Raw genomic sequence first — 26,727 nt, 5'->3', positions numbered from 1 at the left:
GGCGATCGACAGCGCGAAGTTGATGTATTTCTTCAGCGACCAGCACAGATCAGCTCCAGGCATGACGAAGCGGATATCGTCCTCTTTTGGAAGGCCAACCAAAGTAGTTTCGCTTTCACAACGAAACACACAGCGTCTCCATGGCATGGCGGTGGCGGCAACAATACTTCTTTCTTTGCGTGAACATTTGGGCGGCGTTATGCAAATCTTCCCACATCGTGACATAGACATGTGGGGGCGTGTTAGAACGAGCCGTTTTAGGTAGGCGTGGTTGACTCTTAACTTTTATAAAGAATATCTCTTTGGATTTGAGACTTTAGTCTTTGCAACTTTACAGATCTTCTTTATGCACCAAGAGCTTGTAACACTCCAAAGAGAAAGGAAAAATTTAAATCGCATCATATGACCCCTTTAATACACTACAGTAAACATTTATAGTACACTATAAATAAAGAATCTATCCAAAAGTTATCCAGAATAAAATATCTACACTATTCAGTATTTTCACAGATCAATGGCTTCAAAAGACATCTGCTATCATTCAAAGTGGATGGCTGAGAGGAGCATATAGTGTAAAGTGTACACAGTAACGTGAGGCTCATGCTTCTTCATTCTCATATATCAGCCCGAAGCTCATAGATGTCTCAAGGGATTTAAGTGGGTTAAGCGAAATGATGAATTGCACTCAGTAACATTCAGACACTGATGCAGTCAAACCTGTATTATCTATCTGAAGATTATAATACCACATTCCCCAACATGGAAGCCTCCGGGTGGTACAACTTACGGGCTTTATCTAAAGAACTCAAATGGGATGCTGTGCAAAGTGATGGAAACCTAAAGCTGTTTCAAACACATATACAGGTGCAGCTCAATAAATTAGAATGTCGTGGAAACTAAAAATGTTTTTTTTATTGGTCTTATGAAGTATTCTAATTTGTTGAGATTGTGAATTGGTGGGTTTTTGTTAAATGTGAGCCAAAATCATCACAATTAAAAGAACCAAAGACTTAAACTACTTCAGTCTGTGTGCATTGAATTTATTTAATACGAGTTTCACAATTTGAGTTGAATTACTGAAATAAATGAACTTTTCCATGACATTCTAATTTATTGAGATGCACCTGTATTTGCTAGCTGATTCATAGCAGAGGGGCATTGGGTGTTGAAAGCATTTCTTAATACAACAGAACCATTGAAAGGAGATGAAACTGAGCAAAAAGCTGAAACAGATGTGAAGAATCATAAGCCTGACTGCCGCATGTGTCACAGACATTAATACACCACACCTTTATGGGTGAGAATTGACCCAAGCAAAGCAAACTATGTTTCACTGTGAATGACAGTTGTTAAATCTTCTTCAGGATGAACTAGAAGAGCCCCATTCATGTCACTTTATCACCAATGCCCCTGGAGCAGACGTATCTCTCATCTCTGGATTCTGAAAGAAACACTGCCATTCAAGATGGCTCATTCTTCTTTAAACAGATACGTCTTTTAAAAACAGCTGGCAAACAGCACCTGGGAACCAGCTTTGACAGTACTGTTGAAACAGTTAACGTTCATGCTCATCGACTATGAAAATAGGTATTCATGTGGCATATATTATTCATAAATGCCAGATGTTTTTTTTTTAGTTCCAGGGAAACCATATATCTTTGCATCAAACTGTCCATTGTCTTTTTTTTTTTTTTGGTATTTTAATTCATGATAAGATTCATTTGATTATTTCATCTGGAATTTTTACAGATAAGAGATAATAGATATGCATGTTTTTTAAACTATGGGAATTTTTGGCCCTGTGGATTTTAGACAATAATCTCTATTAAAACAAATTTTTTTTCTGAAATCTCATTTCCACGACATTGCAACTTGTTTTTGTCAGATAGAATTCTGTAATAGAAACATTTTAAACATTTTTGGAAAAATGTTTTTGTAAAAAAATTTTTTTTTACGAAAGCTAAAATCATATTTAGCATTTAACTTATCCTTATTTAACTTGTTGATATTATCTTTTTTTTTTTTTTTGTCATCTCAAGCATGCTTTTCATTGTCATAATGTGTAAAAATAAATGTTGAAAGTGATATTTTTACGTATTATCTCTCTCTCTCTCTCTCTCTCTCTATATATATATATATATAAATTGAGAAATGTATGCAACACAATATGATAAATATTTTTTAAAGTGTGAAATTATGGGTCTGAAACAAGGGTAAAACAATAATGACAATGACAAAATTGCTAAATTTTTAAAAAATTTATGTTAATTGCTGTATAGTTTAAGGAGGTTCACCTGGATAAGGCACGTAGAACCATGCAGCACTTTTTACTGCATTAAGATTGATGTCTGTCCTGGCCATGTAGCCGTACTCATTTGGAGATGAGGGCAGGGCATTGAAATATGTCAGCAGGAAGCACACCAGCCAGGCTCCACACATCCCAAATAAAGCCTGTACATTAAACACAACATACATAAACTTCTCTTTCTCCTTTTTAAAGGTTAGACTTTAAAGGCTGGATTTATTGGCTTACTTTCATGCCAATTAATGTCAGTGGCTCAGGTTAACGATGCTAGCAATTGTTTTGTTATCTGTAGCATGTAAAATGTGACAAGCAAAGCTTTAGCCCTGGGGCATTTCTCGATTTTTGCCAACACTTCAAACCAACAAGACTTGAAACTATTATTTTCAGTTTAACTCTTCCCACAACTCTTTTGACAAGATCTTCACAGACTGTATACACAAAAATACTTCAGAACTCCCATTTGACTAGTTCACAGACTAAGGTGGAAATCTTGCAAATGCATCATATGTATATCAACGTTTAGCATAATATTGTTAACTGTTCCATATGTTTATTTCTATTGTTTACTTAAAATAATCTGTTTTAGTGATCCTGACAATTATATGAGATAATTGTATAACATATATAAAGTTTGAGACCTCAATCATAATCACATTGGGACATTTTTTAAATCCCATTTCAACCTGGAAATTAGGTTTTTAAAACATTTTAAACTACATCATAAAATGAATAAGACATTTTTGAATAAGAAAGTTTCTGCACTATTTCTAGGTCACTGATTTTACTGAAGGACTCAAAAACATGCGGTCACTAAAATAAAATGAGGACATATACAATACTAGGAAATGTACAAATTCAAGTTAATTTTTCACTCAAATTGTTATGCTATTATATCATTTGTGATGACAATTTGAAAAGCAACACTGAAGTATTTTCTCTAGTGGCCTCAGACCTTCGGTTCCCACAGTAGATATACCTACGCAATTACATTATACAGACATAATTATGATATAATACAAATAAAAAAATACACTCACAGAAAAGAGTTTGAAGAGAGGGTACTGGAAGACTTTCCACTTCTTGTCCTTATAAGCAATGAGAGGAAGGTTTACTTTGCTCAAATACTGGGAGAAGAGAAGGATCAGGCAAACAGTTCTGTAGAAAGAAGACATCATTACAGACTTACATGAATTATACTTAATTAGCATTATCATTCATGTTAATAAACTCACCAAGAATCAATACTATGGGTGAGGAAAAAACCCTAAGTATCCTGTATAAAAAATACACACAACTTGACAATAAAAAAGTATATATGTGATAAAAAAGTAAAAGATGAAGTATGACACACACACACACACACACACACTTCCTTTTAAAATAACCTAAAATCATAATTCGGATCACAGTCATTTTAATCTTTTAGTCTATTTCTTTATCTGTTTCGTAGATTTACCAAAGAAAAGTCTAATTCTTTTCAAGTATCCGCCACGTTTAAACCCTGGTTGAAATGTAATCTTAAATGTTAAATGTAACCTTACCTTCAAGAACAAAATGTAAATAACCTACAAACTGTCTGTAACCAAGGCATAGTTTAAAATCGGATATAATTTGATTGAATTTTTCAGATTCACTTCAGCAACAAAGGGTTCTACACTGTATATGTTGTAGTAGAGGTTTAAGATTAGTGAGGATCAGATTAAGCACTGGACTAGAATGAGGAATAGGATTATGATTAAGGATTTGTTTTAATGTGATATTTCATTTAAAATTCTCATCTTCATAGCAACTGCTTTTATAATTAAATAGCAATGAACTTCAAATGAAAGCATATCAGCAAAAAAAAAAGAAAAGAAAAAAAAAACATGCAAACAAAAAACAAACACACACATGTACACCATGTACACCAATTAATGCTGCTAGAAGCCACAATCTGAATCTAATTTACAGGGTTTAGGATGAGAAGTTTACTATGTGTCCTAATGAGTCTCTGACACACATATGTGCCTTAAACCTTTGTTTACTCAGAGGCACCTGGACAGGGAGCGTCTGAGGGGCGAGACGCTCAAACCTTACCAACATTAATGTATTCTCTTAGGAATGCTTGAGGATGAGTAATGAACAACATTTTTCAGCAAAGGATCTGAGCGATGTATTATCATGTAAATGAAAACAGTAAAGAGGGATGATCTTTACAGATAAACGCTCAACCCTGAGGGATGTTTTGTTTTTAAAGGGGTCTTGCATTACATCTGCAGAAGTCCTACACCATCAGAAATACAAATTACTGTATTGACTCAGCTCGCAAAGTTACCCATAACTCCACAGTAACTCACAAAGCAGCAATTCCCCAGTGGGCTCCTGACTTCTGCCCGGCCTGGATGAAGAGCGACAGCCCTATGAGGCTGATGGTGGGAGCAATGGCCAGCGGCCCGATGAACCTCAACACTAGCCCCACGAGACCCGACAGGCCCAGAACAAGCTGAAGCATTGAGGCCATTAGAATGGCCCCCTGGATCTACGGAAAGAGAAGAAGAGTTGTTTATTCATTAAGCAATTTTATTTTTCTTGCCATGTTTAAACAATTTTCTAATCTGAAACAACAGGTCAGGTTTTTAATTTGTTGGGGAAGGGAGGGAGGTTAAATTGTGCAGGCTGACTTTTTTGTTCATCAAAATAAATAAATTTGTTTTTGCCATGAAAATCTTTGAACTATTATTATATCTGAATTACACAATAAAAAAATAACAACTTGTAATGTAAATACAGCAGAAAAGTCTCCTGATACAGAGAACACCAATATATTTTTTTTACAATATGACTCAAAATGTACCTTAAAGCTCAAAATGCCCTTGAGTGCAAATATTTGGTCATGAAGATATTAAATATTATAGTTTTTCCTCTCATTCAAGACAAGAGCTGCTCTCAAAACCTGAGATTAAAAAGGTAAACTTATTACAGTAATAAAAATAAATGATACAATCTTACATTAGACACTCATTATTTAAAATGAGCAGACAACTTATAGTTCAACATGATCTCATTAGTATTAGTAGCATTCTTACATACATTTTTGTACATTACTGAAATGTATTGGCAGCTTCTAAAACAAACCTTTCTAGATATGAACATCTTTATAGACGTGCAAATGTTTATGAATGCTTTTATAAATTGTATTGTATTTACTGTAGATTAATTCAACATGTTTAATGACGCCACAATTTTTCACTCTACTGTGTACACAAATCAACAGAGTTTTTCTTGTATATCATTCTTGTGAGCTCCACAAGAATTTGCCATTTAAAAGGTCTTTAAAACATTTCTGTATTGCAAACATTAGAGCATGACGCTAGCAACACCAAAATCATGGGTTTGATTTCCAGGGAATGCATAAATTGATGAAATGCATATCTTGAAAGTTGGTTTGAATAAAAGCATCCACCAATGCATAAAAAAAAAAAAGTTCAATGAAAGTATCGTTGAGGATTGAACTTGCTCACAAAGCTTCCAGCAATTTCATTTCAGACCAGGCTTCGTAAAGATATGCAAGTCTCTAAAACTCACAAAAATGTATGTTTGCACTTTCCATGTGCATACGAATGTGTAATTTGAGCACAAAATGGATCATTATCGTCCGTCGGTCGCTGGTGACTCACATTTCCTTCTGACACATGACTCACAGCTCAGAACAGCCACGCTTGTTTCAAACTCCAGCAAAAAGTGAACACTGCAATTATTTTGATCAGCTTTGAAATTACATTTCCTACAGTACCTCACGGATGCGGACTTTCCACACCTCATCATCATCCACTAAGAGCGCTGCAGAATCTGTGGCATTAGGGTGAGGGGTGGCACCTGTGTCTGGGCATCTCCACTTGGGAAGGGCGAGGATAGCTAAAGTCGGAGTGATGAAGGTGAACGTCCCTCCTTGGAGGATCGGCAACCTGAGAATATGTAAAGGATATTTATTTTGCGTCAAGACTATTTTATGTATTATCATAAAAGCATTGGCAGTAGTCATAGAAAACAATGTAATATTCCTTTCTTTGAATTATAGATCTCATAAAAATCATTAAAAGCAAATGTTCTGGCTGAAAAAGACCAGAGCCAGAATGATTTTAAGGTAATAATATTCAGTCATTATTTACTCACTCTCATGTCGTTTCAAACCTGTATGACCTGTCTTCTTTAGAGCTGCTTTATAGATAAATAAAATTTGTTTCGTAACTGATGTAACATTGACACTACAAATGACCCTTTGCAGGGAGTTTGAGTGACAGGCAGTCAGACCAATCATAACGCAGAATGTACCATTTTGTCCGACAAGCAAACCAGACAGGAGAGTAGATTAACGTCGGTGGACTTGAACATGTAAAGTCAGAAGTCAAAATCATTATTGACGTCTTTCCGTGTGGTGTGGTGTGTATTTTGCGAAGGGTCAATTGAACTGACTTGACCTGAATAATGACAAATGTCTTCTGTAGAGCTGAAATTTAGATTTTTAGATTACATTTATGCATTTGGCAGACACTAAAATCTATAGAGACTTACATTGCATTCACATATATTTTACACATTGCTTTTCCAGGGAATCGAACCCATGACCTTGGCATTGCTAGTGCCATGCTCGACTGTTTGAGTTACAGGAACGACGTACTAGAATTGAAGTAGAAATGTTACACCACTGCTGTTTTCCTGTTTATTTCTGTGAAGATGCTATGAAACAATCTGTATTGTATGAAGCGCTATCTATATAAAATAAATGTGATTTCTCCATACAATGAAAGTCATTGGGGCTCGATGTTTAATAATGTTTGTGAAACCAGTCGAAACTTTCTTCAAAATTTATTTTTTAGGTTGTGTATTAATCAAATCACATTAAGTCACTTTTATTTCTATAGAGCTTTATAGAATAGAGCAGCTTCATAGTGATAAACCGGAAAATAGCAGAATCAATTATGAACCAATATGAACTCAAGGTAAATGTTTGCACTTTTTCTGCTGGCAGCGTATGTATACACAGTAATTCACACTTTGAGCAACATTTATCCCAGTACCTGGTCCCGAGGGTGGTCTGTAGCAAAGTGCACATGCCCGAGACAAAGAAGATGGTGGAGATGAGCTGACTTTTGGCAGCGTTGTTCTCTTTGATGCACAACGGCTCGGCTAGGATGAGAGGAATTGCCAGGATGCCACCAAATGCCAGTATGTAATGCTGTGTGACGCAAGAAACAGGAATGAATAGCTAACACGATGACACCGGGCTTGGGCTCATCGCAAACAACCCGTTATAAGGGGCGAGACACAAGGGAAGACAGATGATCACAAAAAATGTTGCAAATCTTAAATGTGGCCTGACTGAGCCAGGGAGACGTGCAAAAAATGGAAGTCAGATGTTGGCCTGTCTGTTGTGAATTGATAGCCCTTTTTACTCTCAGCAGTAAGCTTCATAAATTTGTCGGGCTCAGAAAAAGTAAAACTTGGCTGAACGCTCAGCATCTTTGACAGGCGATTACTGTGCGGATACAGAGATGATGCACAGGAGAGAATTTACACAGCAGGAGAAACAGGGAAATAAATTCATTTGTCCACACTTAAATTCCTGTTGTTTTACTGTTTTTCAGCAGTTCTGGTTTATGCCTTCACAGCTTCCTTTCCCCAGAAGTCAAGTAGAGCGGGCAAAACTGTTTTGAATTGAACTTCATTTCATGACACTAGAGGGATTGTATTATTATGAAAACACTGGTAATGAAAGCAGAAACGAGTCGGGGGCTCTAAGGGAGTCTGCGCTGACATGAAATACCAGGTCTCTACCTGCTTTTTCCTCCCTTCCGTGACACCGGAGAGATGAAAGCGAGCGTGCTGGAGGAGTGAGGCTTCTTCTTTGTACTCCTCTTTGCGCTCGGCACATCATCTTACCTCACATGTCGATGCGAGTCCCTTGTGTACCTTCCTGCCCTTTCTCTCCTCCCACCCAGTTGTCTTTGATCTCCATGTGTCATGTGGACGAATAAGTGGAACACTTTGGCTCATGTTCCCCTCACCTTAAACATCAGATGCATATAATAAGGAATAACACCGTCTAGAGTGGCAGCAAAGCCTTGAGGCGCTCATGGTGATTTCAAGCGTCAAAGCAAGCAGAAGTCATTCGTTTTAATGAGAACTGGAGGTTTTGAGTGAAAGAGACCAGTGGCGATGCAACAAAGTTGTAAAATGGAAACTGTGAAGGCCAAGAACTTTTACTATAACCAAAACGTTTTAAAAAATCACTTCAGCTCTAAAGGTATGGTCACATTTGCCGGGTGATTTTGCGGGTGAAATCCAGTCATTTCAATAAGAATTGGGAGTATCGGGAAGAAGTTCAAGTTTTCAAGTTGGTCACATGAATTTGCTATGTTGACCAAGAGAAAACTGCTTGGTTTGAAAGGAACTTCTGTGTGAGCTGTACTTCATATATCACTACACTATTGACAATAGACAGTGGATAATTTTTTGGCTGCAAAATTTCACAGATATTTTGCCAATATGACTGCAACTTAAGACAATTGTGGGGACAATGGCACAACTATAACAGCACAGAGGGAAGATAACGTTGGAATCCCTTTCAGAGCTATATATCTTCAGTTGGTAAACCTTAAAGCTGCAGTGTGCTCTTAGAATAAACATTACAGTAGGGCGAATGAACACTAATTTATATATTGTTATAGTTTTCGTTCTTGGTGTGAATGGACCTTAAAGGCATAGTTCATCTAAAAATGAAAGCTTATAAATTGGAATCGATCATGAAATACATGATAATCCCCATTCCTAGTAGGAACATCTACTAGAAAGCGACAGTTTCAATACTCCCATTTTAAGCATCTAAGCACTGCAAGCAAATTAGGCGACTTGCGGACTTGCAGTGTAAATACGTCTTAGGTTCGTATTTAATTTTACTTTGAAATGAAGACAAAAAAAGCAACTGAAGTCAAGGGGTCAATGAAATTAGCCCCATTGTATGTAAACAATAAATAGGTGATTAGCGCAATGTTTCCTCTCTACACCCAAAAAAGACTGGCTATGTATAAAATAAGTGGATCTGTGAGATGTGATCAAGTGTCAGGGCAGTATTCCTGGGTATTAAGGGGTTAAACATTATCTTTAGTCACCCTGATCTTGCCCTTCAAGGCAACTCTCCCACCTAGATGATTACACACACACTTTTTCTTGGCACGCACTGAGGAAGCTGTCAAGCTGTCAGTTTAACCCTAAAAGGCCATTAAAGGTCCCCTGTGTCAGTAGTTTAAATCAGGAGAGACCTGTCCACTTATGAGATGTGTGCTTTAAGACGCTTCAAGTGTAGCAGGGGTTAAGCCGCATTTGTCGCATGTCGTCTCTCACCTGGAAACCCAGAAGAATGCAGAGGTACCAGGGTGGGCGATCGTTGATGGAGTAGATAAGGTTGCCTTCAGGCCTCGAGTCCAGACCCTCTTCCAGACTCTCGGCACGGGGGTCAGCAATGACGGTCTTCTCAGGGTCATGGCTGCCATCTGAAATCTGAGGGTAGTGGAGATTATTCCAACATACTCTAGGAGACTCAGGATTGAGGTTAATTGAGAGAGCAAAGGACAGTGACCACTAAATCCTTTCGAGAAACAAGATACGGAGACCTGCAATGTCTAAACATTCTAGATTATCATGTATATTAACTGGTTTTATTATATTTGGTTATATTTAATAACTGGTTATATTTAATATAGATAAATGACCTTAAAATAAATTAATCTATACAAGCAAAACTCATTTTTATGGGTTATGATTAAGGTTGCAAAAAGGTGGAAGATTTCCAGTAAATGTAGGAAATATTCCAGAAATTTTGGAAATTTTCCAGTATTTTTTGGAATATTCCAGGGATTTTTGGAAAGTTTCCGGAAATTTAGCACCCATTTACAACCCTAGTTATGATGTAGAAATAACTCTTTAAGGTAACAACTGCAGGTTAACCTAATACTAATAACCTAATGTTATTTTCTTGTTTAATTTAGTCGAATTTATTTTATTTAATAAAATTAAACATATTTTCAGTATTGAAAGAAATAAATATAATTCTAATTAACATTTCTCACACTCTTCTCAGCAACATGTTCTATTTGATGTTTCAACAAGCAACCAGTACCAATAAAACATTTTTTTAGTTTTTGTTAACTAAAATCAAGTCATAATGAAGTTTCATTAAATTGAACACTTTTTACACTGGTCTAAATAGAGACACAACCTCCCTCTGAAAATGTATTCACTAGTGTCAGAAAATTATATATTTATGCATTATTATTATTTTTTATTATTAATTATTTTTTAGGAGGTATGGCCTTCCTTTCTATCTTCATGACTCACCCTTTTTTTCTTGTGCTTCTTGCTCATTGAGAAGTTCATTTAAATGAGCACTTATCAGCAAATAATGGGCCTTTTAAACAATGTTCGGTCTGTGGTTGATCTGCTGTTAAGAAAAACCAGGACAGAGCACCTCATGGGGGATATACGATACAACAAACAAGTGACTTGTTTTAATGTGTTACATGGTCCAGCGCATATGTAAGCATGCACAATTTTAAAGGGATTCCTCTTTTCTTTTCTTTTCATGAGCTACATGTCCTCAGTTCAAATTCAAAACATAATTTCTTTAAAATTAAGGAATAAGGATTCATTCATGTGTGAACAAGCAAGCCACTATGATGATGTGAGATTGATGATGGCTTTGCTCACCAAAAATTAAACTTCTGTCATCATTTACTCACCCTCATGCCATTCCAAACCTGTATGACGTTCTTTCTTCTGTGGAGCACAAAAGATGATTTTGGCAGAATGACAGTGTCAGTCACCATTTCTGTTATTGAATGGGGGGAAAAAACATGCAACAACAGTAAATAAATGGTGACTGAGGCTGTTTGAATAACATCATCTTTTTCTGTTTTCCACGGAAGACATATGGATTTAAAACAACATCAGTGTGAGTAAATGATGACAGATGAATTTCCAGCTTTTACAGACAGACAAACAGACATAGGATAGATAGATAGATAGATACTTAACAGCTAGATGGAAAAAACAACTAGATAGCTAAATAGACACAGCTGGTTATCTAGCAACATACAGATAAACTGATTTATAGAAGAAAGAAAGAAAGCAAGAAAGAAAGAACGCTAAACAGACAAACAGCTTATTCAGACGTTTGATCAATGAATTAATATCCTCAACTAGTCCAGCCCCACACAGATTGATACATAGCTACTTTTTATGATTTATTAGTACCTAATTAATGTCACAAACATGTCCAAATGATTTTACAGCAACGTATCAGCATGTAGTTTGGCAAACATACCGTACTACCTAGTCACTGTCTTGAGAATGAAATGCGTCTAACTGTTAAGGAAATGTGTGGATGCTGTGTTCTCAGAGTTGTTTGAATGTGAAGACGTGTGATTTATGACTAAGGAATTTACACTACACTCAAACCTACATACCACCTTCTGTCTGGCTGAGGTCCAGGGGGTGAATTTGGCATTAATGCTACTGAACTCATTAAATGAAATAGGCCTACACCATGTTTACCTGAGCAACGCCGCCTCGGGCACTCAACGCACGGGGCTTTTCTGAACGGTTTATACTGCCACCTAACGTTACTGCTTCATATCGATATCGTGTGGGTGTTGAAAGAACTTAGGCTATAAGCCCCTCCAGTCTGTTTTCCCAAAAAACGATCATCTTCGTGTAAGTGTGGCATTTAAATCCACTCAACTGTTGTTGTATATGTAAACACAGTCATGCTTCAGGATAAAGCTGTGATGTTAAATTGTGCCAGTCAAGAAGTCAATTCAAAGACATAAAAACCACCATTAAGGATATAAATACATAGTTGTTAATGTTGTTAAAGGCTTTACATACAGTAAACAAATTCTGCAAATATCTGTGGTTTACATAGCGGCTACCGCCTCCTAGTGGTAGTTGCATTTTTAGGCATCGGTTCTATCTGACTCATGGACATGGTCATGGATTGATCCACCTTGGTAAACTTGACATGGACACCTCTACTGGCTTAGCCTAGAAGTTTAAGTATTTTTATTTATTTATTTTACTAAATATAATGCTAAATTAAGTCATTTGTGTTATTTCACAGCAGCCAGAGCAGGGGCGCGGGAAGATGTTTTCGGTTGGGGGTGCTGTGTGTGTCCGTGTTGGGTGAAAGGGGGGCGGGGATACACACTGGGAAATTTGACTGCATATCACATTTTTGAAATTATCGATAGTAGCTGATCAATCTGGGGGGTTGGGCTGGGTCCGCTAGGCTTCCGTGCTCGTGCTGGATGTCGATTTTGGAAAGTTTTTGCTGGGATGGGCATTTTAAAAAATCTGAAATTCGCTTTTGCGCCATTATCTCCTTGTATTAAAGTTAATCTTGTTCGCATTCTGTATAGTAGGGATGGGCGTATCGATCCGAAGTATCGACATATCGTTTACATTTCAGAGATCATTACAAATAAATTATTAAATGCTAAAACTGAATAAATTTAATTAAATGAACAAACTTGGCGTTGCATTTGCAACCATGTGAAAACAGGGGGTGCTGCAGCCCCCTCAGCACCCCTACTTCCCGCTTCCCTGAGCCAGAGTGACTCACATGTTGTTATGCACTGTGTAGGTTTGCAGATTTTATGCAAATGTTTAATCAAGTTTTTAATTACTCATGACAAGAAATTTAACATGCTAGTGACTGGTCTTTTGTAAAACTCAGCAAAATATTAAAAGCTGGTTGAGGGAGGAGGGTTGGTTGTTGTTGGACTATGGTGGCTATTTTTGCACATAAGGAAGTAAACAGAGAATAGGATGAAGTGAGAAAATGGCGTGTTTATCTGAAACAATAAGACGGTGTCTCACTGTTTCCCCTGAAGCCATTTGACCTTTATAAATCAATTTTCAGTCAGCCAGAGTGACTCACATGTTGTTATGCACTGTGTAGGTTTGCAGATTTTATGCAAATGTTTAATCAAGTTTTTAATTACTCATGACAAGAAATTTAACATGCTAGTGACTGGTCTTTTGTAAAACTCAGCAAAATATTAAAAGCTGGTTGAGGGAGGAGGGTTGGTTGTTGTTGGACTATGGTGGCTATTTTTGCACATAAGGAAGTAAACAGAGAATAGGATGAAGTGAGAAAATGGCGTGTTTATCTGAAACAATAAGACGGTGTCTCACTGTTTCCCCTGAAGCCATTTGACCTTTATAAATCAATTTTCAGTCCCTCATTAAATTACTCTGGTCTTTACCAGCCTTTTCCTCCACAGCATATGATACAAAATGACAGACAGGAGCTTATTCATTTGTTATTTTGTAAGATGTTATGAATAAACGTAATAATTAAACGATTAAAGGTATTCTCAGAGAATAAATAAAATTGTGTGTGTGTGTGTGTGTGTGTGTGTTATTTTAATTTATTTATTCTCAGAAAATATATCCTTAATTATTATGTTTATTTTTCTCACCCTAGTGGATGGATTTTTATTTTATAATTTACATAGGTTTATACTTTAAAATATGATTTTATTACAATAAATGGACAATATTAAGTAATAAAAAAATAGTGTCTTATTTTAAGGATTTTTAGAAAACAAACTGTTTACAAAAGTGATTTTTCTATTGCAATCAGGATTTTATTATTTAACATTTTCTCATTCTATCAACAGGTTTTATTTGTAAAATTTATTGAGATTTATACTAAAATATTTTATGTCAAAAGATACAATATTCAATAAGAAAAAAAGTAACGTCATATCTTATTTTAAGGATGTTTAGAAAAATACTTGATGAAATGATTCTCTTACATCATATTGAAATCTGTATGATTTAAAATGAAACTTCTTATGCAGTTTTATCTGATTTTGTGGTTATGTGTGTTTAGAAACTGGCATTATAAAGCATATTAATAATACATCATGTGGTAGCAACAAGAATTTCCCTAAAACATCAGCTAAATATTACCTCAACAAGCCCAGCATTCATATGGGGCCTCTCAAGACCACAAGTTAGCCTTATTAACTTCTCAGATTACTCATATAATTCCATAATGACAAGATGGTTATGATGATGTGAAAATGATCCTTAGAAGTTTGGAATCCAGTTTGAACTACAACAGTTATGTAAAATGTTGACTTTGTTGTTCAGTAAGCATGACCACCGATATATATTAACCACGGTTAACCCATAATCCACCAGAAAGCAATGTACACTAGTATTGTTTCACATTCAGATAACATGTATTCACTAACTAGTGACAAAAACCGACAAAACAAGCCCCAAGGAACAATTCCAGGGCTTTCCATTAAAACACATGTGATGACGAGAAACAAACAGCAATTGATAAGACTCTTTTTGTTTTCCTCAGGATCAAGCTATTTCAAATCATTTTTTGGCACTTACTTCGAAGGTTGAGTCTGTTACGCCCTGGTTTCTTAACACAATGTCAAGCTTTTGGTCCTGTTGAGTGAGATTCATAGCTGACCTGTAGGTGTGTGCAGTAAGGCAGCGGCCACACTTCTGAGAAGTTGAGAGAGAGACACTGGCCTTTGCAGTCGGCTGGTCAGGCTGGTCGTCAAGGAAACCGGAGCTGTGCGTTACATGTGCCTTGGACTCATGGAGCATTTGTGTAATCGGTAGCTTGACTGAGGGTTTTGGAGTCATGTGCCTGCCTGAGGACCGCCGCTACGGACACTGATAGGGCCGCAGGACCTCACGAGTGCTCCCAGTGTTTGTGTTGATTTCAGGCATATTAAAGCAACCCTGACTGAGCATGAGGAGGACCAGTGGAACAGGAAACATGACAGTGAAAATCATAAATCTATGCTCCAATTTCGGACACGTTGTGAATCAGAAACCATGAGAATTAACCCAGAGTTCATCAAGAACCGAACAGCAGCCCTTATTACCTACCTAAAGACTTGTGTCCTTATATTCAACAGCTCATATCATTAACTGATATAATGTTAAAATGTCAGCTTGAACTATACTTTAGTCTACTTTGTGGTAAAACAGAACACAGGATGAATTAAAGTTCATCAGTTAACAAGTTTTTACCAAAGTCTTTCCCATTAAATTTATTTTAAATGATTATTATTATTATTATTTAAAACAGGCCTTTCAATAAATACGGGTAAATTGAAATATAAAGTGATGTGCCATGCCAAGACTTCTGAGAACATCCTTGTTTTGTTTTATTTTAGTTTTAATTATTTATTTATATATTTGTTTGTAAAATTATTTTAAATAATAAAAATAAATGATTATTCTTATTTTTATTATAATTATTACTATAAATTACTTCCATTTCTGCAGTAAAAGTACAATAATGTGCAGTAATTATTATATTATATTATATTATAATTAAAAGGTTTATGATTGATTTGTTATTATTAAAATAATACTTTCATAAATCATTTTCCAGTAACATTATAGTAAATTTGCAGGAATAATATAATATATAATATAATATAATATAATATGAATGATGTGTCCTGTTAAATTTAATGTAATGTATGATCATATATGGTAAGGAAACCAAGTAACAGGTTTTTACTGAGGCATTTTAAGTATTTTTTCCCATTAGAGGATGATGATGCTGATGATGATGATGATTATTATTTAGACCAGCATATCTGTTCACTAGTGTATGTGAAGCATGGAGTGCTGGTGTACGAGTGTAACCATCATGTTTCTTGACTAGCTTAACCTGCAAAATTTCACCAGAAAGACTAGTTGACCAGTCTCGTCAAGTTTTGCTTGTGAGGAACATGGCAGTGCTGATCCACCGACTGGACCAGCACCAAACCAGCATGAATCAGCCCAGACCAGCATGAAAATTGACGGCAGTCTTTTCAGCAGAGAATTCTGTTTCTCTTATTAAAATCCTGTTTATTTGACCGTTTTTATAAACTGAAAACTGTCATCATTACATGCATTTTGATGATGACAGTTCAGTTCTGACCCTCTTTGCTTTAAATGCCTTTTCACTGTCACAAATCTAATTCATTAACAGTGTGTCAGGATCCCTCAAAGCAGCTCGCTTTAAACCATCTTGTCACTACGGCTTTGTCTGTTGGATTGATATGTGAAAGGATCAGTTCGATCTCTTTGACCCCTTTTCAGCAGACATCATTCTTCCACCCTCATCAGCCATCAGCCAAATAAAATACTGCCAATCAATAGATCACGTTCAACAAGTCTTTATAAACTCATCAGAACAGGACGACTGACAGCCGCTCTGATCATAATCTGGGTGAAAGGTGACAGCAGCTCCACTCACAGGGTCACAGTGATACATTAAAGATGTTCGGATGTGATTTGCGTAACTTTTCGCCTGGAATTTTACTGTTTGTGTCTTTTGCTTTTTCAAGCATGGTCACCAACCCCCCTATGCCGAACAGCTGGACAAATGTCTAAATAGAACATTTCTTTCACAGTTAAAACCAAAAACTCTTCAGGGGTATGACTCTCAAAAAAATTGTCAATAAATTAATTACTGATATAATATAATGTTTTCTTTTAATGTTTTTGAAAGAAGTCGCTTATGCTTACAGAGGCTGCATATACTGTATTTGATAAAAAATTATATCAAAATATTATTACAATTGAAATAACTGTTTTCTATTGTAATATATTTTAAAATATAATCTTAAATGGCTAGTAGTCTAGCGATATGGTCTCGTGAGGGAATGATTTGACCAAATTAGAGTGGGGTTATGAAACAATGTGTAGACCACATTCATGAGTCCAGACCCTGAAAGAGAGAGTTCAATCAATTTAGACTCTGACGGAGCAGAAACACAGTCTACCACACAAAATGAAAGGTTCAGATCTCTGTCATTTAAGCATGACATCTGTAGTCATTCCTTATCTATGCTCCTCTATTCTCAGAAAATCTCAATTAGACACCGATTAACTCACATGAAACTCACATGCACTAACTGACATTTCAGTGCTATATAGAATATAATAGAATATAATGTGATATTTAGAATAACAAAAAAATATAGAGAGACATATAATACTCTATATTCTATAAAAATATATGGAACTATATAATATGCTTTAACAGGGATATTTTGGGTTAGGGGTATGTAATACTCTATAATTGGTATATTTTTATGATATTCTAAAGATATATTATATTCTGTAACTGGGATATTTTGAAGTTTAGATGACAAACCCAGAAACTTAAAACATAAGGAATGATGTTATACATTCTTATCAGTTCACTGGGGATGCTTCTTTCCAATCAGTGGGGATCAGTGTAATTTAAAAAGAAAATTAACATATCAAATAGGAACAAACATATTCCTCCTGTTTCATGCCATTCCATTTCCCCTAAAACGAATGTGATCAGCTGAAATGAAATACTGCTGTTTTCTCTTAGAACTTGCCAGGAACGGTCAGAGTTTCCATATGGACAAGCTGTGATGGTGTTTAGAGGCCCCCAAGCAAAAGGGGGTCGTGTGGGGACTCTAAGAAATCAGTGAACTTAAGTAGAAAGGAAACGACAGAACGTTATACTAATGCTAAAAGCCCCACAAACATGCTCAAATAATTTGTAGATGATTTATGGCATGTTTGCGGTGGAGTTGTTTGCATGTGGTGACAGATATGCAGGCCACAGTATCCTAAACGATGTATCGTAAATAGTTATGACCGTTTCAATGAACATCAGTTTTGAACATTCATTGCATGTCCATATTGCTACAGATTGAGTTTTACATGACAATGCTCCATGATTCTACTAGGGTAACATAGTGGATAATTCACAATGAATATAATCCAACAATACTATATAGAATAATAAAGTATAATACTTTATGAAAAAAAATCTGCTATTTAACTTTGGACATGATTCAGAGAAAAATACAGACATAAGGGCAATGTTTTTTTTGTAATGCCCCCTTGCCTCTCAAATTTCCTTTGATATTAAAACTTTTGTGCACCCATAGATTTTTGTACATGTATTTGTTTAGGAGAAGCCTTTTTACAAAATTTTCCATGACTTAGAAATGAATATACATACATACATACATACTTACATATATTTATTAAATTAAATTAAATTAATTTATAAATTAATAAATTAATGTAACAGTAGCTGACAATGAATTGTATCATAGGCAGTTTTTTCAGGAAAATGTAACATTGTTTCAGCTTGAAGACAGCATTACCTTAAAGGTACAGTAACAAAAAGGTCATGTAAAACTACATTAACATTTTTGGTGACAAACACTTTGAAGATTACAATAGATATAATAGATTATTGTATCTACAATAGATTATTTTATTATTAAAATGTTAATAAGTTCCAAAGGTTCCATTGTTTCATTGTTGTATAATTGATTCCAATGTCTTTCAACTGTAGATGGACTTTATTTAATCATATACCACAGTTTGTCCAGCAGATGGAAGCATGTCTCATCTAATGCACCACTGCAAATTCCTGACATCATCAACCTTGGGGCAGACATATCCATGGTAACCCATGAATGAATTCACACAGCTGTCTGTAATGAATGAAATGGACCAAAAGATAAAAGCTGAAGAAAAAAACACAGCTCCTGTGAGAGACTGTCACATGAACGCTTAAACATTAGGATCTGCTCTTGGTGGATATTTATCATTATGTATAGAGCTCAAGATTTGCCTGGTTCATAGTCCAGTTAGCCTCTGCTGGTAGATGCTGTAACTACACTATTCTGTCTTTCTCCAGGTCACCACAAAGACCTCTGAAAGAACACAACATCCGGTCTTAATCTCTAGTACAGTTACATGTCCAACAGGAAGGGACTGATAGCATGTCTGTTCAACCGAATCAGGCCAATTAGCTTCCTGTGAACACAGAGTGGACAGTCAATAGTGACACAGAGGGGTCACTAGCCACCGGCTCTTAATGACATGCTGAGAGGAAGCAGGATTAGCGAGGGATGATATCATCGCTGCCACCAGCAACTGTGCCCTGAATGACATTTCTATTACTCTGTGTTGGCTTATAAAGAAACACATTGCTGGTTTAATGTCACAGAGACACAGAGAATGAATGTTTGTGGGTCACGAAAAAACTGAGGGGATACAGTGTGCTTTTCCTTTGATTTATTTGCTTATGAATCATACAGTGCACGGCTGAATTTATATTGCTTCATGCAGCAAGAATGCACGATTTGTTCAAGTCTCAGTATGACTTCTCGAAGACACAATAGATTCCAATACATCTGTGTTACATTACATCTGCATTGGATCACTTTATGACTCGCCTTTTTTGGAAATCTTAGTGATACCAGATAGATTGCCCTGCGCACAATACTTTTCTCATCCCAGCATGCATGAAAGCTTGGTTGCTGTTGAAACGGTTCTGTTTGTTGTTGTTTTTTCCGGATGGGCATCTGACTGTACAGTCTCACATGTTTCCAGCCAAGGGTTACTGAAATAGTGTAACAGTAATATTAAAGGGATAGTTCGCCCCAAAAAATATATATAACCATTTTCTCATCCTCAAGTTGTTCCAAACCTGTATACGTTTCTTTTTTGTGTGGGTGTTAAACATAAAAAAAGATATTTTGAAGAATGTTGGCAATCAAACAGTTGGGAAAAAATACTATGGAAGTCAATGGCTACCGTCAACTTTTTAGATGAATGACAGAATTTTCATTTTTGGGTGAACTATCCCTTTAAAGCAATTTCAGAAAATTAAGTGTGAACATAATATCATTCAGCTGTAGCCACAAAACAATATTGCCAGTTAAGGTCTGTTCACACCAAGGATGATAACAATAACAATAATGATAACAATAAAGTTTTAAAAATCTTTCTAAATCTAAAAGTAAAACATTAAAGGCACATTCAAACCAATGATAACTATAACTATAACTATATTAGCGTCCACATCAATACACATCAATACAATTCTTTTTTATATAAGTATGCGCTGCATTTTTGTCATCTGTCACTTTAAACGCTCAAGCTTTTTTAAGTTGAATGGATTCTGATCGGCTGTCAATGTTTTTATCATTCATGAGCAGGAAAAAAATTGTTCTGAAAGTGATTCCAACAATATTGTTAAAGTTGTGGTGCGGACTTCCATGGTCATGAAATTAAAATGATCATTAAAACTTTTTAGTTGTTGTTAGAAGATGATAATTATAGTTATCATCTTTATTGTGATTGACCTTAACAGCCCATCAGAATCCAACTTTAAAAGACTCAAAAACTCCAGACGTTGGTGTGGATGCTAATATAGTTATCGTTATTGTTATTGTTACAGTCATTGACCTTGGTGTAATATGCCCTTTATGGTCAAATTTTGTCCGTCAACCAAAACAGCTCCAAGCAACGCCATTGCATGTCTCCAGGCATCACAGTAGGGGCGTTTCGTTCCTGAATGAATCATTGTTTTTGATCAAATCAGTTGAGTGAATGATTCAATGACTCACTAATAAAGACAGTTTACTTGTTTCATTCCTAAATAAAGCAGTGTTTTTGAACCGATCAGTTGAGTGACTGATTCAATGACTTGCTCAAAGACAGTTCATGAATTTCATTGAATGAATTAGCATTTTGGACACATTAGTTCAGTTAATAATCATTGACAGAATGACTGAATGTCTCACTCATAAAAAAAAAAACTGTTACTTGTCGCCACTTATTGGCATAATGGTGTAAACGTACAGAAAGACTCACTGCAAAATCTCTACTACTAATTCACAGCACTTGGCCAATCACATTGAATCGTTGTGACTAATACATAAAATGGACGTCATGGGTCTACTATCTATAAACAGTGATTCAGTCAAATTTCTCTCAAATCTGTCTTCTCTGTCATTGTGTGTTTCATTCATCCGTTTTTTTTTTGTTGTTTTTTTGCCTGCTTTCATTATTCATTATGCTTTCACTCATCGCTCATTCTTTTGATTCGTCTGCCACACTCAATGCTAATATCTGCTGAATCCATTAGGTATTATTTTTAGGTCTGCTTTATGAAGGAAGAAAACGTGGTCTAAATCTAGACACATTCTCTTTACACAGACTCGCTCTTTTCCGTTGGCTCTCTCGCAGGGTAACTTCCTTTCAGTCATGAGTTGGAAATTGAATTTGCATGCAACCACAGGTTATAAATAGCTATCTTATATAAAATCTTTACATTTCATTGAAAGTTATATGAGATCTTTACATTTCCTTCATTAAACTTCCACATTCTAGATTCAAATTCCAGTTACAGTTCTGCATCCTCAATTCAAATTTGATTCAAATTTGTTCTCAATTCACTAGTGAATGGTGCACAACCCTGCCTCTCACTCACACACACACACACACACACCTTTCCATTCACAATGCGACTCTCTCACGCACATGCTGCGGAATATTAACCACCCCTTCCTCCTTCCGGCTGGCTTTTTCTTGAATGGATGCTGAAGCTCAGGGACCGGCAGCCTCCACGCTGCGGCTATGGCTCAGGGAGGGAGGGATGCTGGAGGTATTAGTGGCTTCTGTCGCCTTTACATGTGCAAGCCTTAAACATCCAGCCTCTCATTCGACTCTGTCATTCACACTCACCCTGTCTGAGGATTACAGCACATAATCTGCACGGCAACAGCCCCACTCTCTCTCTCACTGAGATGATGGAAAGAAAGAGGGAGGGGGGACAGATAGAAAGAAGAGATGAGATTAAGAATGACTGCTGATTCATTCATAATTTCCTCTCTATTCACATTCCCGGCCTTCACTGGGGGGCAGCGAAAACTGAGCATCAAGATGAAGGAGGGCAAGTGAGGACGAGTCGAGCTTCATCCATCCACACCCCTATCTTCATCAGCGGTGAGGAAGAGGAGGGAGCTAATGACGTCATTGTAAAGGCACCGCAGTACAAAGGCAAAGTTCTGCGGGCTGCAATGAAATATAGCCGTGCACTCATTCTGCCAAAGATCCCACGAATTGATGATGGTGTGCAAAACTGGATTTGAAGCAAAATTCAGAGTCTAAAGCTGTGGGTTTAAATTGGCTGAGAATGGTTAAATGCATTTGTAGGATAGTACTGTGGAAAGTCTTTCCATGCGCAAGCTTTTTTTTTTATTAGGGCCAGTCGTTTTGGAAAAGGGGGGCAGAGCGCATGCCAGTGCAGTGGCTTGGGCTTGACGTATGCACGATGATGTCATTGATTCAGGGGCGCAGAGAATAAGGTGCAGTCTTGATTTTTTTTTTTTTTAGCGCTTTAGTTGTCAGGACAGACAGTGCTAACAAAGAACATTCTGGAGCAATAAACTCCTAGAGACAAAACGGATGTACACATGTGCATGGTACTGCATTAAAAATCAACTTTTTATGTTGTGACAAAAGACCTCTTTCAAGAATAGATCCACAGATGAGCCATAGATTCAACCATCAGTCAGAGGAAGGATACATTAAGAAGAATGCTAATGAAGCAGAGCTTGATAATCATAAAGCACTGGCTCGCAACCAATGGGTCAAGGATTGATGCCATAACTACATCATATCACAAAATCTTTCTCCATTGACAGATATTCAAAAGTAACTATTTATTCTTGAGTAAATGCATTTTTTGCAAACAACCTACTGCAAATATTTCTTTATAGTACAGATTTGACCAGTGCCTGAGTCTTTTTAGAGAGCTTTTGAAAGGATGAAATAAAATAATATTTATAAAATTTAAATATTATTATTTAAATTATTTTTTCAAATACACTACCGTTCAAAATATTGGGGTGAGTAATAATTTCTTTTGTTGTTTTTGTCTCTCGATTTTATGAAGTTTTTATGACAATTTTAAATAATGTTTTCTATTTTTATATATTTTATGTTTAATTTATTCCTGTGATGTCAAACCTGAATTTTCAGCAGCCATTACTCCAGTTATTAGTGTCACATAATTATTCATATATGCCGATTTGGTGCTCAAGAAACAATTCTTATTTTTTTATCAATGTTGAAAACAATTGTGCTGCTTTATATTTTTTGTGGAAATATTGACCAGGATTAACTGATGAATAGAAAGAACACCATTTATTTAAAATACAATTGTTTTTATATTTTACAAAGATTTACTGCTATTCATATATTGTTTATGGATGAATATTAATTTATTACTTTATTTATTGCTTTTTAGAATATCTCACTTGAGAACCACTGTCATAAAGGAAGTCCTGTTGTGATGTTTTCTTTGTCTGGCCTGTAAATGCTTCATTATGATCAGAATCATGTTATGGTAATGGTGCATGAGAACAGATAAACCTCTTCCCACTCCTGCTGAACGGGCATTTGACCGGTCTGTCCTCCACTGATCCAGAATAGCATCCTTTTGAAAAAGAGGTCAGCACCCCCTCCGTCTCATAAAAATAAAAAAATAATAACCAAAGAAGATTTTGAACAGGGGAGTGTGAGAAGAGAGAGAGACAAAATGAATCATGCCAGGATGACTAATTTCTTGCATAACTGCCTGAGAATCCCTCCTAGTGTTTATCAATGGGTGGTGGGCTGGCTGGATTTCATAACCCTCCCACATTCCCTTCAAAAAGATCAAAACCTGTGAATATTCACAGCCGTCAATCATCACAAGCCGCCATAGGTAAACCGCATTGCACAGTTGAAAGCAAACAGATTCTGTTTATAAAAGAGAAATGCAGGTTGAATGATGTATTATTGTTGTCAGAAGATATAATAATCAGTGGGTTTTTAAACTCTGACCCTATGTCAATATTTTCATTTGACCTCTCAAAAAGTACGCACATATTTAAATTCACAATACTAATTGACTCTTGGAAATAAGAACGGCATTGCTTGGCTTGGAAGGGATTCCTCAAGGATGTCATGTCTGACACAATCAAACTACGTGCCTCTTTATTTTGTCCTACTTTGAGATGGAGAATCCAGCTCGCTTCCGCTTTGACGTCATCAGCCATATCTGGCCTGTATTATGTTCACTCCCTCTCCTCTGCTTCCCCCTCGAGAGTTTGTTATTCCACTGAACCAAAATAAATTGCCTATGAAACCGGATGAATCAGTCAACCCCCTCTTCCCTCCTCCCTTTTCCCATTCCATCCTTTTTCACTCAGTATTACGTATTTGAAGGGAGTCTCGATGCGTCTTTCTCTTCTCTTTTCTTCTTTTTTTCCAAGTGGGGCATTTCTTCCAGCACCCACTCTGTTTGCTCTTTTTAGCATCTCGCTGCTTTCCGGTTGTCACGCCTTATTTTGAGTCATGCGTCGTGGTGTTAGCAAAGTTAGCGGGAGTTTGAGGATGATGTGCTGACAGCAGAAGAGTTGAATCATCTGGAATCATCTTGAAGAGGCTACTTGCACAGGGACTGAATTTTGAGAATAAAGTGGTTGTAAAAGTGAACATCAGGAACATCAAGAACATCAGGAATAACAGCATTTTAGAAATGGCGTAATAGTTCAGTTGCGTTAATGTGTAAACATAATGTGTTTACTACATCAAATCAAAACTGGACTGAAGCACAATACATTATATAGTATACCCCTGTAATCCAATCCATCTCCCTGATCAGTTCTTGTTAACGTTATGCTAAGCTAATAAGCAAAGTTATTAACATGCTAATCAAAAGCTAACTGAAAACATATATATCTTTCTTTTTTTTTTTTTATTGAAAGTGCCAGTGTCACATGGTACTATCTCCTTCCTCAATGTCTGATTAAACATGCTTATACGTTAAGCTATTAGTGTGCTAACGAAAGGCTATCTGAAAATATTTATGTCTTTATATTTAATCGAAAGTGCCAGGATCATACATGACACTCCTTCCTCAGTCTCCCTTTCTAATCTCACGTTTCAGAATGTGTGTCATCTGAAAGTGTCAGGAACACAGTAATACAAAACTTGCACCGAAGTTTGTGTGTCTGTGAGGTTGATGCAGAAGACTGTTGTGATCTGATTTCCTGTAAAATCCCATAGACTTACACTGAAGGAAGGACCAAAGTCATATAATTGAAACTTGATTGTCTTGAACAAGTAAACAATCACCCAGAGCACCCTAGTAACCACATATCAATGTCCTAGCAATGACTAAAACACCCTATGCAGTTGCACTGTAGAAAATGCCCAGAACAACTGCATATAGCAACACCCTAGAAACCACACAACACCCTATGAACCACTAAAACACTCTAGTAGCTGCATAGAAATGACTTAGAAACACACTAGTAACTGCCCAGTACAACTTAGCACCTGCATAGCAACACTCTAGAAATCACCCAAAACACCATAGAATATCCTAGCAAGTGCTAAAACACCCTAGCAACCGGCCAGAACACCCTAACAACTGCATAGCAACATCCTAGCAACCATCCAGGTCTCACTAACCATCACATTGCAACATTTCTGTCAAGCAAGCACAACTCACATTTTTAAAATCTAGTTCAAATCTGGATAATTGACAGTAAAATGGATTCAGCATATTTGCCAGTTTGTTTTATTTAAAAGAAAGAAAGAAAGAAAAATTTGTGGTTACTGTGATTTTACTACAAATATCATAGTCAGACTCTGGTTACTGTAGTAAAAGCATGGTTAATTTTCATTGGGGTTTAATGCAGTCTTCTTGTTAGTAAACTAACACAATGTGCAATTTCTGTGCCACCAGTGACACCCAAAAAATGCAAAAATAATTGTTTTCAAACAGGTTTTTAAGAAAGACTCTCAGCTGCCATTGGTCAAACAAGCAGATAGCCCCGCCCCAAACCCACGTCACTGGTCATGCCAAAGTTGATGTCTGACAAACAGATTATAGTTCTGTATAGATTCTTCTAATGGTGCAAAAATCACATACTTCATCTTTAAATTTGTTATTCCCATAAACCACCTTGTTTAGTTGATTTGAGAGCAAGAGCTACCGTGAAAGCATGCAATGACTGATGTTTTAAAATGCAAAAATGATCTACATTATTAATGTGCTTTTGGTAAGTGGTGGGAGCTTACAGTATGATGTCATTACACGTGTAGTGAAGATCTCATGAGGGGCTCGTAAAATCTTTCGCTATGAAATCATCTAATCAAAAATGAAGCAGATGAGGGAATATTGGGGGGAATAACTTCATATGCATCTCCCTTGCCTATGATGTCAGAATTAAAGATGTTAGAGAGAGACAGAGAGATCGAATTAACGTAGATCATAACCTGAAGTATTCATTGGGAATATTACAATTTTAATGTGCAATGTGGCTACAACTATATTTTATTCATTCTCAGTGCGCTGTGATGTTTACTCATTCTTCAGGCTGATGTAAACTCAAATGATGTAGTCAAGTATATTTGGCTGTTTTGTTCATGCTTTGGCGGAATGACCAAGTCTCTTGTATTCTCTAATTTATCTTCTTCCTGCTGTCTCAGTATCTGGGAGA

The 26,727-nt window shown here is 36.4% G+C and overlaps 1 protein-coding gene across 1 annotated transcript in view; it reads right to left on the bottom strand.

The window, feature by feature from the left end:
• The window catches only part of LOC107707451 (solute carrier family 23 member 2-like), a 23,216-nt gene extending 8,353 nt beyond the window's left edge, over positions 1 to 14,863 (bottom strand). The window contains exons 1-7 of the mRNA XM_016511450.1: positions 14,756 to 14,863; positions 9,686 to 9,841; positions 7,363 to 7,520; positions 6,078 to 6,249; positions 4,642 to 4,823; positions 3,343 to 3,460; positions 2,295 to 2,451 (exon numbers count right to left, since the gene is read on the bottom strand). Coding sequence (XP_016366936.1) covers positions 2,295 to 2,451; positions 3,343 to 3,460; positions 4,642 to 4,823; positions 6,078 to 6,249; positions 7,363 to 7,520; positions 9,686 to 9,841; positions 14,756 to 14,830 — 1,018 coding nt within the window. The 5' untranslated portion in view covers positions 14,831 to 14,863. The remainder of the gene's footprint in view (positions 1 to 2,294; positions 2,452 to 3,342; positions 3,461 to 4,641; positions 4,824 to 6,077; positions 6,250 to 7,362; positions 7,521 to 9,685; positions 9,842 to 14,755) is intronic.
• Positions 14,864 to 26,727: the final 11,864 nt, after the last annotated feature.

The sequence above is a fragment of the Sinocyclocheilus rhinocerous genome, unplaced genomic scaffold (genome assembly GCF_001515625.1).
Source record: "Sinocyclocheilus rhinocerous isolate Xijiao unplaced genomic scaffold, SAMN03320098_v1.1 scaffold534, whole genome shotgun sequence".
Lineage (NCBI taxonomy): Eukaryota > Metazoa > Chordata > Actinopteri > Cypriniformes > Cyprinidae > Sinocyclocheilus > Sinocyclocheilus rhinocerous.
The sequence above is the reverse complement of the archived record's forward strand: the minus strand, read 5'-3'. Positions and strand labels throughout refer to the sequence as shown.